The 13,498-nt window shown below is 34.7% G+C and overlaps 1 protein-coding gene across 1 annotated transcript in view; it reads right to left on the reverse strand.

The window, feature by feature from the left end:
- AHR (aryl hydrocarbon receptor) overlaps positions 1-13,498 on the reverse strand; it is a 63,112-nt gene that overhangs the window by 22,007 nt on the left and 27,607 nt on the right. Inside the window, exon 3 of the mRNA XM_068209664.1 lies at positions 1,582-1,697. Within this exon, the coding sequence (XP_068065765.1) occupies positions 1,582-1,697 (116 nt within the window). The remainder of the gene's footprint in view (positions 1-1,581; positions 1,698-13,498) is intronic.

Raw genomic sequence — 13,498 nt, forward strand, 5'->3', positions numbered from 1 at the left:
TTTTAAGAAAGGCACATTTATGTATTTGATCTCTGTTTCCACAATATATTGAATTGGCAAGACAGTTTCTATGTTGGAAATTAAAGACAATTTTCTGTTTGTTAGGAAGCAAGCAAGAACAACTGATGAACAAATAAAAGCAAATACAAACAATAGGATGTTTATTCATATTTTTTTGCCAAAACCAAAAAAGTAGGGAGATAATAAAAGGAAAACATTCATCATCAGTTATAATTTATTTACCTGAGTAACGCAAAAGAGTTCTGAGCATTAGGTGGAAGGGAAGGACTTTATCAATATTTACAACTTACTGCTTCCCACTATCTTCTAAAAAATTCCCAATTTCATCACATTCATGACTTGTCACATAACCTAAGAAAACTATCTGCATATTCATTCTCATAATTTTTTTCACATATACAAAACAAATACATTTAAGAAATTAATTTACTTCCCAAGAGGGGCAGAATTTTCAGTAATAACTATATCACCCACTTCATTTTCATACTGGAAAAGAGTTCCCTCATATAACTTCCAGTCAGAAGTCATAAAACCTCCCCTTGTATTTCAGATTGAATAGATGCTTCCAATATACCATATATTTCAGCTTTTTAGGTTATTTTCTGTTTAAAAGAAAGCTGTTCACTGGTAGTAACTCCACAACAGTTCTTTGTCATACTTTATTAAGGTTAGAAAATGAAATATATATCCTAATTTTTTTAGCTGGTTAGCAAACAATTTCCAATTAGCATCAATTTAAAATAATTATTTTGTGGGATTCTTAGAACCTGCTTTCATTTTTAGTCTCTGAACACTGAAATTCCTTTTGTTTGAGCAAACAATTGGTTCTGACAGAATGATTTGCCACTTTTGATAGATACACCAGTGTGAAACCTGCGTAGAAGACAGACAAACAACATATTTCAAATGGAGCTGCAGGTCTCCATGTAAAACTAGTTAGAACATAGTAATATCTATATTTGTAATTTCTTGAGTTTAAACTGGACTTGGTAGTATAAAATTATCCATATGCTTAGGCCATTAAAACAGGCTAGACAATTTTAAAAAACCCACAATTTTTAAATTAATATTTTTTATTAGTTCATATAAAAGTTATTCAAAGTATTTTAAAATTTGTCCTGAGTCTACAATATGTATGCTGAGTTCTTTCAAACCACCGAGAAAGTAAGATATTTCAGCAAGCCCAAGGTATTTGAAGGAAAAATTGTTTCTTTCAGACAATTAGTCACCAAATTTGCAGTAAATTAGTAACTTATCTGGCCCTTATAAAAACTGTTCCTTTATATTAACATCTTTATTAACAACAGTTGCAAAGAGATGGGAATCCCCCCAATAAATTACTTAGAAACATTAAAGAGGAGTCCATATTCTAACATCAACTCTAAAGTCCCTGCTACAAAAATCCAGCAGCTGTTTAATATTACCCTAAAGAAAATGAGGAAATAATTTCACAGTAAGAAAACTTTTTCTATCTCATCCCTGAGCATCTAATATGCTAAATACAGGTGTTGGGGTTTTTTTACTTAAATCTTTGTACAACATGTCTGTTGCAAAACATACCTGCAATAGGAGTTCCCCTTCCAGGATCTGCATCCCTTCTCCACACTTTCCTGTTCTAGAGGTTTCCTGAATGCCATTTCTTTCTGGTCTGGTAGAGCTAGATGATTTTAATGCAACTAGAACAAAGAAAAGCAAAAAAAAAAAATTGAGCAATCTTTGAAAGGCTCACTAGAAATTTAGGTAAAGATCTGCTATTTTGTGTAACAAAAAATGGATTTAAATACATGCATTTTAATATATTATAAATACAATCTAATGAAAGATTTTTGTTTCCATGTCAAACCTTTTCCTTACCTTTAGAGTGAACCTTCCAATTTTGTCATCTTTCTCTTTTCTATATATAGTACTTTCACAACAAAACAATTATTATTGCAATCAACCCAAATCTCATTATTTTATACCTTTTTTCCTTCTTCTCCTTCTCTTTACTATAAGACTCACTTCTAATGTGTCACTCTTGTGACAAAGAAAAGACAATTTTGTTTTCATAGGCCATCCTCTTATGACGGCAGCAACTCTGTGTTAAGGTAGGAAAACACTTGCACTTATTCTTATCCCACCTAATTTCAGACATTAAACTATAGCTCATCAGACAGGTAAAGCCTGCTCTAGACCTAAAGCTCCCTTCAGGGAAAGGATGGAAACACGAACCCTAAATGCATGGTACATAGTAAAAAAATCCCAGCAAAATAAAGAAAGGTATTTCTAACAAAAAGATGTGGGTATTTTCTGTCATAGTTAAATTTTAACCTTTTATACAACTAGACACTCTTTCCAACTTCAAATAAAATACTATAACAATGAATCATCATTATTCAGATCACAAATATATCTAATTGAAAGGAAAAATTACCCAATAACTATGAAATGAAGAATCAGATCATACTGCTATGAAGTTCCCACATGACAGTCTTATCTCTGCATCCTTCTAATAAACAGGATGCTGTCAAAAAAAACTACATACTCAAAGATCATCCATAACTCAGAAGTTACCTACTTTACACCACTACAAAAAAGAGGGAGGAAAAAAGCCTCAAATATGAAATTAGTCTGAGTAGGTCTGTAGTGTCTAAACAGCTTAAAATTACTTGAACAATTGTACCTTAAACCTTTATCATACCCAAAATTTCTATGATGCAAAGCAACAGAAATTTATAAAAGAATAAAGCCTATAAAAACAACTGCACTTCTGTAAAATACAAATTTCTCATACTGATGAGATATTCAGCCTAAATTTCAAATGATTTTTCAATCTGCTGAAAACCTTAATTTTTCTACTGTTCAGAACTTTAGTCAAGATCCTGAAGATCTTCTAGTCACTCACTTTTAAATTACATTAAATTATATTTTTACACTATAAATATTATCTGAAAGATAAATTATGCCTTTCCCATTTTTTAAGCTATGATGGCAACTAAGAACTTTCAAGCCAGACAGTTTTCATTAAAATATACCTCAAAGGCACCACAGAGGAAAAATATGTTCTAAAGAGACATTAACTGATTAATCAGATCAGAATGTATCTAAAGGTTTGCTTTGAAATTAAAACCCTACTGCTGTTCTTCCTACAAGGCAGTCAAAATGTCCTGCAACAGGACACAGAGGTACAGTCACAGCAAATTCATGTAAATACATTAGTATTCAATTTTTTTCTACCATTATTTCGAAAGGATATATAGAATATTTACAAAACACCCCTGAAGCCAACAGGCAGCAGAAGAAAACATTTTAAAATTTATGTTGTATGATTACTGAACAAGTCCATACTCAGCTGTGAAAGCTGCAAGTAAAGAAGCCTAATCACTCTTGCCATTCTGCAAAATACTATATGTCATTAAATACAAGTGGGTTTTTCCTTTATAATGTCTGATAGGATTAAACACTGTCTGAGAGACAGAATCTATCACAGCTCCTGAGCTCAAACATAGCCAATGCACTGGGGGCTATATTCTTCCTAACTTTCAAGGTGCACAAGAGGTAAGTGTGAAGTTAAACATTTTCCTGAATTGGATTCTACACCTCTTGCAGAAATCAGAATGTGGATGGAATCAAGCTGTTTAGAACTAAGGCACATGGAAAATTGTCAACAATCAGGATTAGTAAAAATGGAAGATATAGTGGAAATTAGAGCTGTATATCCATAATTTGGTATACAACTCATGAAAAAAAGGAAACTATTCCAAATTTACCTTATTCTGACAGATAAATCACAGGCCTGTCAGTACCTGCTACAAGCCACCCAAGCCCCTGGCGCTGAACAACCCCAGATGCCAGGATGCACACTTGTAATGTGTGCTTCTACACTGTCACATTGAAGGCTACCAGAAACAAGGAACCTTACAGCATGGGAGGACCACCTTGCTAAGCAGCAGTTCTGAACAGACTTAGCCACACAATCAGGTGGCCTCAGAAATACCAGCTAGAGATATAATAATAGGTAATGGAAAGGAGAACTAAATCTTACAAAACATAACCCATCCAAAAGTAATATTACAATCAACATCACCTAGCTTAAAATCAGCCATGTGTGTTCTGCTAGTTCTCATAGTCTATCTTACTCATGTCATCAGAGAGAATAATCACAGTAGTTCATTACTTTATAGTCTTTGAGTCTCTGAATTAAATAGAATTCATTGTGGGCTATCCTCTCTTAATTTTCCTACACAGGAAATTAAAACATGAATACTCCCACAGAGTAAAGAGGAAAAATCTGTACACACACTCTGGAATAGATTCACTATCAAGCTACTTCTCAGAATCTCCCATTAATAATTTAAAAGCATGAAAAATAAAGCAAATTTGCTTATATTCATAAAAAAAGTCAAAACCAAATAAGCAAACAAAAAAAAACCCAAACCAAAAAATATCTGTTACACAACTTCAGCAGGAGGGTTGGATTGTAAGCATTTGCTTTCCAAGTAGGTTAATGATTGCCACTTAATCCTATGTCCAGCAATAAGCATCATTTCCATTGCCTAGACTTCCCTGATTAAAAGTACAAGCTGAATCTCAAAGAAAACTAGATAGTGACATTTAATAGATTTTTCTAGACATAAATATATATATATATTCTGATACATTTGTTTTACGATTGCAAAATGCTTTAGCAACCAAGCCAGCAAATGTAAAAGACAGCTGCTTTTACATTACATCTACAAAGATAAATTAAATAACAATGGTTACATCAGTATTTACCAGCTTCTTATCTCTGACTTTAACCGTTACATTCAGGCGATAAGAGACTTATATGGAGATGTAGTGCACTTTATTAGACTAACAGTATGGAGGGGGGGTAAAAAAACGTTTGACATACACTTACTTCTTCAGATCTGAAACAGAATTCTAGCAATTGAGCTCTAACTACTGACAAAAGCCATCTTTCATTTTAAAACCATATAAGCATTCATTTAAACATTATTTACGTAAGGACAACAGGTATTAGGTGATCTTCCTTCTTTCCAAGGACCAACAGTCAGTATAAGAAACTGCATGAGTTATAAGCAGCTTGCTGAATCAACTAATAATTCATGATAGATTAATTTAATTAATGATCTGCTGAGATATTCAGAAAGTAATCTAATCTGAGGGAAATTATTTTAGAAATAAGTCTATCCACTGTCTCATTTCATCACTATGCTGTCCTTCAAGACAGATTCTAGTCCAAGATGAAAAAGGTCTTTTTCACCTTCAAGCACCTGATCTCTAGGGTTTATACTTGGTAGGTATGCTCCCCTCAAGCCTCAACCCACAACCAGCATCCTCTTCCTTCCAGGCTGTCACTCCTGTTCTCAGTAAGAACCCTTGCCATGATTTCCTCACTTGACAGGCTGCTGCTCTGAAGTCCCAGCTCCACTATTTCACCCACTTCAGCTGGCAAAATCAATGACTAGGCAGCCATCTGTAGCTACCACAGCACCTTCAACAGGAATCCTGTAAATAATTTCATATTCTCTTTACCAGAAGTTACAACAGCAGAGAATTACAAAATTGTCACAGAGCAAGTGCAAATACACTCTAACTGATGTACTTGAGAGGGCCCTACTTGTGCTAATTGTTGCAAAGTTAATGAAGTGGAGATGCAGAGAATTCATCATAAGGCATATACATTATCTAATTATCTAATTATTTTTCAGTTTCTGACAAGCATGCAGAAGCCTGATTTAACACATACATACATTAACTGTTTAATTTATTATTACTTTACGAATACAATATAGATAGTTAAATTACTTAAAGACAAAGGATTCAAAAGCTGTTCCACTTCCCCTGTTCATGTGAGAAGTGACACACCTACAACACTTATACAAATATTCAAAAGAAATATCAATAACAATGAAATCTAAGAGAAATGCCTTTAACCTCAATGTGACTAATATTATATGTAATGATCAGTTGTCTGACCATAGAACAACAGAGTAGCATCCATCAGTGGGTATCAGGACACTGTCAATACTCAGCCAAATCAAGTTTATTATTCTGTTTTCCTCAAATCTAGAAATTACTAAATTTGGAAAAAAGTACCTTTTTTCAGGTCATCAGAAAGAACAAAGTAAATGAGAAAAATAAATAAAAGTGGGTTTTTTTTCTGTTTTGAGTAAATAAAGATGATTTTCTGACACAAATGCACATTTGCTGGTGCTCAGCTGTGAAGGCTGGAGAGTTTTTTCACCACTGAAACCTGAGCATTCGCACACCAAATGTCTCTTATTATGTCCCTTATTATCTAAGGAGTGAAAAAATGTATGATTAAGCTTTCCATCTCAAAATTCATCTAATCCAGCACGTGTTATTAGGGTGCTGAATAAAACCATTTCAGCAACTGCTGGCTGAAAAGCTTTACAGAAACCTTACCAAAGTACGATGTGTTTAGAACCTTTTCTTACTTTTTCTTCTCCAAAGAAAAAGCATAGCAAATTGTTTTGGAGGAGTATGGGTAGCTCACACCTGAGAGGTGTAGAGAACAGAATATCAAGATGCCAAATTTTAAACAGACCTTTTAAAATTATACTGAGATGCAACAAATTTCTTTTAATCAGATTTGAGATAATTTTTACTTTTAGGTGAATGATCTGTTCAAGCCTAAAACTGTATTGAAGCAATACTTGTCTAATATCACAAGTTTATCACTAGCACATCAGTCATGCAGTCCTGGAATTTAATCTTAAAGGGCTTCCCCGAACTGCTTTAAATCAAATTTTGGCACGGTTTCCAAAATCCGGCCAAACAGGTCAAAGTTTGCTGTCAAAGACAACTGAGACCGTTCCATAACCTTTTCAGTAGATTTATAAATTCTACTTGTCTGTTCTAGATTACTGTACAAAAACAACAGTTCTCTTGAGGGGGGTGGTCTTGCTCCAGCAACAGATGCTAAGCTTCAACACAAAGGTCACCAGCTAACACAAGACAAGGAGGGCACTACTGAGAAAACAGTAGTTTAATATTAAACTCTTGCCTAAATCATTAACATAAGCTAAATTGTTTATACTGTTGAAAGATCCATTTTAAGTAGGAGAAAGTATTATATATATACACTCATGTATCTACATAAAACTTATCTATTTCTATTACTTAAGATTATATAAAACATTTTGCACCTGCCATCTCTGACACTATCAAGGCAAAATATGTTTATGAAAGTTAAGTAACACAAGGAAAAAATGCAACTAATTATTTTTCTAGGAAGATAAAAGATGCATTAACTGCATATTTTGTAAATAGTAGCACTTCTAGATAGCAAAAACTGTACATTTTAGTAAAAAAACTTGTGAAGGATTGCTCTGTATTCAGAGATACAAGAGAAAATAAATAAAATTCAGAATTATCATAACTAGTCTCAAAGTCATAGTTATGTTACATGAGGCAAGACTGACTTCTGTATAGGCTGCATTTACAAGCAAAATACATTACATATAGGCGAGAAAAAGTTTTCACTGTGTTTTGCATCCTTAAATTTTCCATTTCCTACCTTTTCATCTATGATTCTGAATAACTGTCAAGATACATTTACAGTGGGTCTTCTTCCTTACATGTCTGAAGATGAAATAATTTAAGAGCAGTCTTCCTGGTAAATGTATTATAAATTACAGTTCAGCCTCTAAATAACAGTAAACTGTGGATGGATGGATGGATGGATGGAGCAATGCATATCATCTGCTCTCCATTACTACTTAAAGTCCAAAATGTAATAAATACATTAATAAAAATGTAAAAAATACATAACTTTTCTGATGTGCAGAGCAACATCAGAAGATTTCAGAGAAATATCAGAACACCTTACAAAAGTAGTCATGAAAGTTGAATAACAGGATTTTGAAAATATAAGCAAAATGAGGATGAAATTGTACATTTGGTAATGACTAGCAACAAAGGATACATTTTTCCCCCTTAAGCATCAACGAATGCACCTAATTATGACAGTACTGGACCTGCTTCCAAATAATACATTTTAAAGCAGAAAAACTACCAAAAAACATAGCCAGGAGCTGCCTTTACTTTCCATAAAAAAGCCAGCTATAATTTAAAAACTAGTAACAACCAACCTTCAGCTTCAGAAGACATGGTACATTGATTCATAAAAATATTTTCAGCTAATGTGGAAACATATAAATATGTATGCATATTTAGGAAAAGCTACTGAAAGAACCAAAAAGCCACAAGAGACAGGTATTTCTTGATTTGGCCTCAAAGAAATTATTCATGGCTCAAGAGAGAGAAAATGCCATGAAGCAGCTATCACAAGAGGATAAATCATACCACCATGAATACTTTCAAAGAAATGTTAGTAGGTTATGGTTGGTGAAAGAAGAAAACAAGAGACTGAGGGGAAGTAAAACTTTTACCAGAGTAAGTTTTAATTGAAAAATGATTTTCTTTATTTGAAAAAGGAGAACAAAACAAGGGTAAGCAGTCAGGTTCTGAGCAATTCCTGTGTTGTGGTGTGTTTTGCTTTAAGTTTTTGTTTGCCCACTATTCTCCTCCCTAATCTCCTCCCCTCCCAAGCTGTCAACCCTCCCCGTCCCTATCTCCAGAACATTCCTTGTCAATACTTTAGTACTCGATACCCCATTTGTTTCTTTGTGTTGTTCCCCTCCCCTGCTTCCCCTGATAGGTTTGTAGAAAGTTAGTCCTGCCTTAGACTCCCCCCCGCCGTGCCCTCATTGGTTACTAGTCCTATACCATGCCCCCCGAGTTGTAGTATAAAATCCTTTGTACACCCCCTAAATTGGTTCTTGGGGTCCCAGGTCTTGGGGTTCTGGTCTTTGGGCCCTGGTCTTGGGTCCTTGTGTCATCCATCTAATAAATCACCCCAGTTCTACCCCAAGACCCATGTCGCTGTTTTCTGTTCCTGCATCGGACCAGCGATAACTGGGATCTGCAGAGCTCGCAGGGGCAATGCCGCACCCCTGCTGTCACTGATATCGAACTAACACCCAGCACGTGGCCCAGCACGCTGCGACAGCGCACCGTGACGTTCCTGGGCTTTTGAGAGTCAATAACTTGACTGCTGTACAGATACAGACTGCTTAATGTGTCTGTAGAAAATCTCTAGAAATCAAATATTTCCAGGTGTGCAGATTTTGTGACTGCAACCAGAGCCCAGCAGCATCCACCTGCACTGGATACACTACACGTTCTGTGCATGTGCACCCCCTCCATTTCCAGTCATCCTGTACTTTCTTTTTAGCCAAAATTCAAACCAAATTTAGTCAAATAAAATGCATACTCATCAGCTGTACAATCAGACACAGCAGAAAGCACAAGTCTACCCATTTGTGAGGATGTTCAAGTATAAAACAAGCTTTATATAAGGAAGGAAGAAATGTAGGACTTGCTCAAAAATGCTTAGGCGAAGAACAGGAAAAGGAAACTTTTATCTCTAAAGCAGATGATTCCAAAGGTTAAAAGTGCTTTAATACAAAATGTTTCAATATAACTTGTTGAGAACCTATAGTGCCTGCCACCAAAGCACGTACTACAATATAGCCATATGTATTTGGAAGACTATGGGGAAATATTTATACTTTTAGCATAATCAAGATAAAGAAATTTCAATATTAAGGTTCTACTGAGAATCCTACTTGAACATTTCAGAGACCATGGATAAAAGCAGACCTACAAACCAAAAATAAACCAGTAAATATTTTGTCAGCATTGGACTGAAATTACTCAAGGTACAGCTAGCTCCACACCTTCCCAAGGGCCCTGCTGTACTTACACTTCAGACATGTCTTCATACATATTTTACACTCAACAAGAGAAAAGTGCAGAAGTGGTACACGTTACTTGAATTGCTGCAGGAGTCTAAAATAGTCTCTGCATTGCAATCAATATATAACAAATATATATAAAGAATAAAAGCAGCACACATCATTTTTCTCAAAACCAAGTACTATGATTTTTGAACATGTGATATTTCAGACTGACCTAACAAAACCTATCTAAATTTAAAATGACATTGTATTTCCCCTACTATACAAAAAAGGTCCAAAGTGAAAAATACTATTTTTCATTTATCTGTGGTCAAATAATTCACTTAAATAAGTTTTAAGTGTAAAAAAGCTATTTTTGGCATATGGAAGTCTGTTGCTTGCCCTTTCAAAATTGACATGTCTGAAGTTCAGATCAGTTCTTGGTTTCCAGGTCTATGGCAAGGATACAGTTCCAATGCTCAGAGTTATAAATCATAAAACTGACAAAAACTTGGCAGGAGTATCACCTTTTTTCCTACCTAAACTTCAATCAAATTTCATTGGCCAAGACTCAAAGAGAGCCACAGATTTGCCAGAAATTACATTTCTGAATCACAAGATTATTTATAAGATAGTAAATGAGTACACTCATTTGTTCTACTGGGGGAAAAAAAGAAATAATCTTTTCTCTAAATCTAATTTTGCTGCTCAGTAAAATTTACCAACACTAACAACAAATAAAAGCAGAAAACAACCTTTCAAAAAGTTTCTAAATTCTACAGCTTTTGTTGATAAACCATCATATCCTAGAAATACTGTAGCATAGTATTTTAGTTTCCTTTACTTTATATTTTATACTTGAACATACTATTTAAATATGTATCTTCTAAAGAACAAGATTTTCATTTAAATTTGCAATTTTTTTTTTCATTGAAATAGTTATTAAACTACATATATAGAAAAAATACAAGTCCATATCAGCTACTTTTCAAAATATCTTGAAGTTACAAAAGGTGAACCATCAACTTGGTAACTTATCTGCTGTTTTACAAGTTGCGTGTTTAGTGGACCACAATTTAAATCCTAAAACTCATTTATAATAAAACAAGGATATATATTTTAATAGTTGGTTGTACTGAAAAGTTATTGTTCTGCTAAATGCATGACTACATGTGTAAATTCTAAACAGGAGGAAGAAAACCATAAATTTTTTTTTATAGCACCTGAAACATGGGAAAGCCTGTATGAAACATCTCTAACTCTTCCTGGCATTATTTTTATACCACCAAAAAGCCTCTTAGAAGAAATGAACTCTAACCTCAGTCTCCTATGGAAAGGTGAATAGGTAACAGCAGGTAACGAGGACAGGAATTAGATCTTACCTAATGAGTTTATGATGGGCTAAATGTATAGCAACTTCCTGAGCCAAATGTATAGCAATTTCCTGAGCCAGAATTTGGACAAGATGCTGGGTTTCTACTGTTATTTTGGAGAAATATCCAAAACTTCATATTAATATCCTAAAAGAACGATGCTTTAACTGTAACAGCCTGCAGAAGTGGCAGCTGTCTTTCTCCATGGCTTCAGTTGTGGCAGCACTTTAAGACAGCAGAAGTCTACATCCAAAAATGAGGAAAGCAATAAATAGTGCAGAGTCTGTGGCTTACATATATTTTTTACACACTACCAGCCACTGTTATACTTTTTAAGCAAATATAGGATTATAATATACACTACAGCATATAGTAGTGTATATGGGGCAGGCTGGGTGATAGGCAGGCAAGAAAGAAAAAGACTGAGAGGCTGAAGACAATGAGGAAGTTATCAAAAATATGCCTACAAGTTGAGAGGAGGAATGGTTTTGTGGTTCTGACATCATCTTCCTGTGCATTGTGGTGGAAATCATACAGGCACTGTACACTTCGTTTCCTTAACCATGAAACCAGAAAAGGAGCACTTCAGCTCCACCAGCACTGCAAGGATAAATGCAGTAAAGATTTGGAAGTTCAGATTCTCTAAATGGGAGAGATTTCAGTGCTCCATGTAAAAATCACATTAGATTGCACAAAGCTTAAAGCTTATAACTGCACAGCATTTCAATATCCTCTTTCCTGACAATTTTGGTTTGCTATGTTGAACTATGAATTCTATGAATTAAAGACCTATGAATGGTTACGCCATAGCCATTCATATATTCCATATAACCAGTCTCCATTAAACAAACAAGGTATAAATTTGAATAGCTTCCGATATAGAAAGAAGAAAAAGGGATAAAAGGTCAGACTGGATTTTATCCCAGACGCTTTTATCAAAGACTGTTCTTAGGTCACACAGGATGGAGGTCTGTATTTCTGATCTAGCAGAAATACAGAAATAGCAACAGCAAGCGTTATATAACTTATGTTGCTAGGGGTTAGCCTGTGACGCAAAGGAAAACTGTATTTTATTCATTACAACCCCAATGAGGAGGGAAATAGACAGGCAAGGAATGCTGCAAAGAAAGGGAACCTCTGCCTTTGTCATCTGCTCTGCCCCACGGGATTCATTTCACAGACAGCCTGTTCTAGTCTGTCCATAAGTAAACTTGATAGCAGCAATCTGATAAAACCACAGGCAAACCATGGTGTAAGTTTGCAAAGCTTATTCCAATAATTTTAGCCTTACAGGATTTTTTATAATAAATACTTTAAATATTTAAAACTTTAAATATTAAAACACACCCTACACATGACAAGTATTAACAAAAACTTACAACTGGAACTTATTTATTCATCTGTCAGAAACAACTGCTCAATTGAGTCAGATGTGTATGAACAGTAAACGTAAAGCAAAACTAGATTTTCATTAATATGTTACCAGGCATGTCTACCAGTTCTCATAGACAGAACCTTTTCTGCAATACAATCAAATATTTTAACATATATTATGTTTTTAAGATTCTAAAATTAATACATAAAATTTTACTTATTATTTAAAAAAACCCACTCTAGTAAAGGTTCTATTCCCAACAATTCTAAATACAGAAATGACATGCCCCTTTCATAGCATAAGCTTTTACTAAGCCAAAAGGTACACAAAATTTTCTTAATATTTTTAATGCTTGCATTCTAGTTTGAATAAACTGCTTCAGAAATCACAGATAACTAATTGCTATTCATTAAACATCACCACTTAATTTTACCCACAGATTCACATAAACACTGAAAGCTCCTGCCTTGATGAGATGCCCTGGAGGGCAACCACACACACAAAGAAAGATGAGTGATATGATAGTATCAAGATTTCAGCTTCTTGTTGCTTGTTCAGTTTCTTCTTCAGTTTCATACTCTAGAAGAACTATGTGGCTTGTGTGGACTGGCAGAATTTTTTTAGCTGGGGAGGGGTTGGGGGTGTTGAGGGTTTGGGGGTTTTTGCTTGTTTTCTGTTTATGCTGTGGGGAAATTTTGTTTGTTTTGAAACTGTCTAGAAATACAAAGATTGTTCTGAGAATCTGGCAGCAAAAGGGACCTCTCTGGAGTTGTGACACTATGTGACACGGATCTCATAGATACCCATGGTGTGTTGTTGCAGTATCTTGTATCTCTGAAGTCAACAATACTACAACACATTTAAAAGGGATTTCCATCTGCTTCCACACAACTTGGTTGCACAGCTTTACAGTAAAAAGGAGACTTTGCTAGATGCTCAGAAAGAACGGCCCCTTTCACTGACTTCATTTCACATGCATT

Source organism: Anomalospiza imberbis, chromosome 1 (assembly GCF_031753505.1).
Source record: "Anomalospiza imberbis isolate Cuckoo-Finch-1a 21T00152 chromosome 1, ASM3175350v1, whole genome shotgun sequence".
In the NCBI taxonomy this organism is placed as follows: domain Eukaryota; kingdom Metazoa; phylum Chordata; class Aves; order Passeriformes; family Viduidae; genus Anomalospiza; species Anomalospiza imberbis.